The sequence below is a fragment of the Corvus brachyrhynchos genome, unplaced genomic scaffold (genome assembly GCF_000691975.1).
Source record: "Corvus brachyrhynchos isolate BGI_N302 unplaced genomic scaffold, ASM69197v1 scaffold26, whole genome shotgun sequence".
NCBI lineage: Eukaryota > Metazoa > Chordata > Aves > Passeriformes > Corvidae > Corvus > Corvus brachyrhynchos.
This window is the reverse complement of record NW_008239324.1, coordinates 4,296,526-4,301,802: the sequence shown is the minus strand read 5'-3', so window position 1 is coordinate 4,301,802 and position 5,277 is coordinate 4,296,526. Positions and strand designations below refer to the sequence as shown.

The following is a 5,277-nucleotide window of genomic DNA, read 5'->3' as shown; positions in this document are numbered from 1 at the left end:
CCCCCGCCCCGGTCCCCCCCCTCCACCCCCGGGCTGCCCAACCAGAGGCACAACCGGCCGCCCTGGAAAGAGGTTTCCATCACTAGGCTTCAGAGTGAACACCCCGCAGCGACTGACGGGCGGCGGCAGCAGCCTCTTGTCTGTCCCTCAGCTCAGGTGTGTCTCCATTCCCCCCTCTATGCCCCCCAAAGTGGTTTCCAGGCCTCTCACTAAAACTGCCCCCAGGCACCCCCACCCCTGCAGCCTCACTTGTTGGGCCATAAAAATATGAATAATCGCTGGAAATAAAAGGGCATTAAAAAACGCCATGAGCAGTAAAGAGCTGCGCTTTTATCCAATCAATTAAAAGGCAGAGCGAGGGGATTAGCTCATTGAAATATTAATTTTTAATAAGGTTGTGTCTGAGCGCCTCCAAAGCCCCCAAGGCCCTGCACTGGGGGGCTGGGCTGAAGGGGCTGTGCTGGGATGATCAGCACCCACAGGTGAGCACCTCTGCAGCCCTGGCTCAGCACCTCCCCAGGGTGAGCAGCTCTGGGGGAACACCTTTCACTGCACAGGCCCAGGGACAGGCTTTAGCCCCACACCAGGCATGGGGATAGGGATGCCAGTGGGTGACATTCAGACCCGTGCATGGCTGGTGAAGAAATGCTGATTCTCCCCGAGCGTTCCCTCCCCACCCTCGCTCCTGTGTGGGGACAGACCAGCAGCTCACACCACCACCAGAGCCTGGGCCCATCTGGGCTCTGTATTTATAATAAAAAATCATATACAAATACATACATATATATAATATATATAAAAAGAAGTGGGCAGTTTTTGGCTGCCAGGCTTGGTGCCTCTCTCTGCCTGTGCCTCCTCCTCCTGGGCTCCTCAGCGATGCTGGCTTTGGCGGCCACATCAGTGTTCTGGGAGATGCCAGTGGCTGAAGGGGCATCCAACACCATCCAAGAGGCAGTGAGTTTGGAGCACCCCTGGGCAAATTTCTCCCCACTGCTCCATGCCTCAGTTTCCCCATCTATACAAGGATCACTGCACAGCTGGGCCCTGTGGCAACATGCACTTGAATGCAGAGGACTGATGTGGGACGTCCTGCGGTGGTGGCACTGGCCCTGGGCTCTAGGGCACCTGTATCTGCAGGTCCTCGTCCTCGTCGGGGTCACTGGTGCCGTCCCCAGCGTCGTCAGGGCCGAAGCGGGTGCTGCGCATCTTGCCGAAAAGTGGAGTGCTCTGCTGCCGCCGCAGCCTGTGAGGAACAGCTGCTGGGGTGGGGGCAGCAGCACGGCCCTGGGGGGGCCCTGAAGCTGAGCCCATCCCCCTGCACCCCTACAGCATGACTGCACCCTGGGGAGACTCCTTCCTGCAGTGCTCACTAAGCTCTGGGTGCAGGATGAGCCCCCCCAGCCTGGGCCCAACACTCTGGCATGGGGCCAGGGGGCTGTGGATGGTGCTCAGCACAAGTGGGGCACAGGCTAAACCCCTCCAGGGCTGGGCAGCACAGACCCAGACAGGAGTGCAGAGCAGGGAGGTGTCATCGCCCTAAAATGAGGAACCCCCAAAAACCCCAGGAGTCCCCATTCCCAGGAGCCTGCGGTGGTTGTAGCTCCCCACTTGCTCTTGCGTGAAAATTCATCAAGGAAAATTTATGAATCAAATTTGAAATCCAAAGGCCCAGGATCCAGTGAGATCCGACCAGTCCACTACACTTTACTGGAAAGCATGAATTATTTAGGGTTGAGTGCACAGGGAGTCTGGGGGGGGGGGGGGGGGGTTTCTTCATTTTGCTTCCATGATTTAATGCAGATGTCCCAATAAAATAAAGGACGATTATAAACCCCCCCCAGCGCCTCCTGGAGCCGCAGCATCGATCCCACAGCCATTTCAGCTCTTTACTGCTGGAGAGGCAAAGCAGCGCTGGGGAAAGTTTTGAGGGCAAGAAAACTCAGCTCCCACCTCCCCAAACTGATGTGGGGATGCTAGGAGCCTGCCCTGGCCCTGGGTACTGGTGGGTGCAACCCTAAGCAGCATAAAACTGGGCTGTGCTGGTCTCTGGGCAGTCTTATGCTGGTTTAACTGGGAGGTGAATGCCACCCAGCTCACAGTGGGGTGAAGACTGCTCAGAGGATGGCTGTGCCCCTTCTGAAGGTGTGGGAGGCACTTTGGCCATGCTTAGCCAAGAGTTCAACCAGGCGGATGCTGGTTGAGGGATGGTGGCAAGGAGAACATCATGCCATCCTTGCTGGTCCCTATGTGGCTCACCCAGCCCCTGCTCACCGGGACTGCAGATGCTCCAGCTGCACCTGGAAGCTCTCGCTCTGCTCTGTCTGCTCGTCCAGCGACCGCTGCAGCTTCCGCGTCTGGTTGTGGGCCTCATCCAGCTGTGGGATGGGATGGGATGGGATGGGATGGGATGGGATGGTGCTGTTGGCAGCTGTGGAGGGAGCAGAACAGCTCTCCCTGACCCTCTCCACCAGCATGAGCTTTCCCACCTCATCCTCAGCTTGGGCCAGCTCCTTCTTCAGCTCCTCCACCCTGAGGCGCAGCTTCTTCACCTCTCCCTCATGCTGCTCCACGCGGCGGTTGGCATGGGCCAGCTCAGCCATCTTCTCCTGGTACTGCTTCTTCAGCTTGGTGTGGATGTGCTTCAGGTCGGCCAGCTCCTGTGGGGGGTATGGGGCACAGGCTGTGTGGGACAGCCACCCCCACCACTGGGTGTCCCCTTCTCCCTCCCCAGGGACCTCTCCCATTGCCCCACCCCATGACCCAGGAGCTGATGGAGCAAGGATGGGGTCACCACCATCCCTTCAAGTGTGGTGGCAAAATTTGGGCTGGAGGGAGTCCTTGGGGACGCTGAGCCCCATGACAGAGTCAGCCAGGGATGCGGTGGAGGGGGACAGCACCACCCCTATGGCACCTTGTTCTTCTCAAAGAGCTCAGCCTGGATGGTTTTGAGGTCAGTGTCCAGAGCACTGGCTGTCTGGCGCCGCTTGCGAGCCAGCACCTCCTCCAGGTCCTCAATCTGCGCCCGCAGCTTCTTGTTCTCCCGCTCCAGGTTGAGCTTCTCCGTCTCCAGCCGCTCCCGCCGGCCCCACTCAGCCGCGTTCTCTGCCTGCAGCCGCTCCATCTGGGACAGGGGCACGGGGTGGCTGGGGGGCAGCAGGACCCCCTCGCTGCTCCCTCTGCCCCCACACTGGGGTTCGGCCTCACCTCTGCACGCAGTTCAGCCAGTTTCTTGTCCATGCTGGAGCGAGCCCCCAGCTCATCCTCCAGGTCCTCGGAGATGCGCCCCAGCTCGTCCTGATGAATCTCCTTCAGGATGTTGAGCTGTGGGGGGACATGGCACCCAAAGGGGGCTGTGAGCACCCACCTTCCATCTGAGCCCTGCCCACACTCAGCCACCCAACCTCTGTGAATGTTGGATCCATAGCACTAATGAAGACTCTTAACAAGCAACCTGGAGTTGGGGAAGTGGCTGAGGGCCACCACGTCCATCAGGATGTGCCACCCTCTGAGGGACAGGCCACCCCCTGGGGCACCTCTGCTCCCCAGGCACCTCGCTCACCTGCTTCATCACCTCCTGCTTGTTCTTGTTGAGCTCCTCGTACTTGATCTTCCACTGGCTGAGCTCGCCCTCCAGCTTCTCGATGTTCTTGCTGAGCGCCAGCTTGTCCCTGGGGAGAGGCAATGCTGGTGACAGCCTGCAGGACCCCATGGGACATCCCATCCCAGTGGGGACCGGGCTGGTATCAGCTGGCACCCTGCAAGGATGATGCCCCAAGCACTCACTCCCGCTCCTTGAGCAGCACTTTTTGGGACTCATCCAGCCTCAGCTTCAGGGCAGTGACTTTGGTGGCATCCTCCTCCACGACGCTGACGTCCTCCCAGAGCAGGCGGCTTCGTTCCTGGCGGCTGAAGGAGGCCCGGGGGCCCCGCTGCTCCCAGCTCTCGTCCTGCTTGCTCGTCAAGATGTTTTCCATCAGCTCCAGCTCCTGTGGCGCCGTGGGTGGCCCAGCACAGGGGACAGGGTGAGGGGGCAGCCCTGGCTTCCCAGCCCCTACAGCACCTAGCCCTCACCCCATAACCAAGAGCTTCTCTCTCTCCATTCCCCAGGGATCCCCTCAGGCTGATGGAGAGGGACTTGCCCCATTCATGGAGGGGAGCTACCATACATGACCACACTCTGCTGCCGGCTCCCTGCTGTGCTGGAAATTTGGTATCCAAACATTTAAAACCAATTTATGACACTGATCTCATCCAGGACTGCCACGTGGGTGACCTTCTACCAGGTGCTCTGAGCACACAGTAAATGAGCCACAGGGGTTTCTGGGGGACAGGGTGTCCCTGGGGACCAAGTGTGGAGCCCACGGGGGATGCTCACATTAGTTTCAGATTTGTTGCTTGGCAGCTGTGCTGTCAGGTGGACTGAACTGTCACGGCATTGCACCCCAAGCAGTGACTTCTGTGCTGTGACAGAGCCAACAGCAGCAGAGGAGGGATGGCTGGAGTAGCTGGGAGCATCCCTGAGGTGGTTCTGGTGTCCCCTTCTTCCTCCTCCTCCTTCCTTCAGCACAAACCTCTGCCAGAAGCCCATATGGACACCCTAACATTTGAGCCATGGCTGGGAGATGCCACCAGCACTGCCAATGCCACCATCCCCTGTACTGGCACAGTGATTTTTGCCTAGTGCCTCCAAAGGGAAAGCCCCAGGAAAGGGACTGGTGCCAGTGCCAAGGTGATCTCGCTGCATGGGGCTATGAGGGCTCTGGACCTCCTCATGACACTGCTCTGAGGAGTCTGATGCCCCCAATGCTGTTCCAAGAGGGGTCTGACTGCTCTGTACTGCTCCAAGAGGTGTCTGCCCATCCTATGCTGCTCAGAAAGGGGTCTGAGCCAAAAATCCTGCTTGGAGGGGTCTGACACCCCCCATACTAATCCAAGGGGGGGTCTGAACACCCTGTACTGCTCTGAGTGGGATCTTACCCTCCCAATCTTGCCCCAAGAGCGGTCCCCCCACACTGCCCATCTTTACAGGACAGGCAGTGGTGATTTGGGGGTACACATGGGTAGCTGACAAGGATGAGGAGCTCCCCTGTTCCCCTGCCAGCCCTGCTCACCCGGGGCAGCCCCGCACTCTCACCTTGGCTTTTTGGGGCACCTCAGCCCCCACATCCCGCACAGGCTCTTGCTCAGGGCCCGCCGCCCCCTCTGCTCCATCAGCGGGTGAGCTGCCGGCGCTGGGTTGTGGCGGTGGCCGTGGCGGGCGCTCGTCCGGCCGGTCGC

At 59.5% G+C, this 5,277-nt stretch overlaps 1 protein-coding gene across 1 annotated transcript in view; it reads right to left on the bottom strand.

Moving 5' to 3' along the window:
• Positions 1-720: 720 nt before the first annotated feature.
• The window catches only part of CCDC102A (coiled-coil domain containing 102A), a 9,920-nt gene continuing 5,363 nt past the window's right edge, over positions 721-5,277 (bottom strand). Inside the window, exons 2-9 of the mRNA XM_017740795.1 lie at positions 5,135-5,277; positions 3,784-3,986; positions 3,560-3,668; positions 3,205-3,321; positions 2,912-3,121; positions 2,487-2,657; positions 2,272-2,375; positions 721-1,243 (exon numbers count right to left, since the gene is read on the bottom strand). Of these exons, the coding sequence (XP_017596284.1) occupies positions 1,117-1,243; positions 2,272-2,375; positions 2,487-2,657; positions 2,912-3,121; positions 3,205-3,321; positions 3,560-3,668; positions 3,784-3,986; positions 5,135-5,277 (1,184 nt within the window). The 3' untranslated portion in view covers positions 721-1,116. The remainder of the gene's footprint in view (positions 1,244-2,271; positions 2,376-2,486; positions 2,658-2,911; positions 3,122-3,204; positions 3,322-3,559; positions 3,669-3,783; positions 3,987-5,134) is intronic.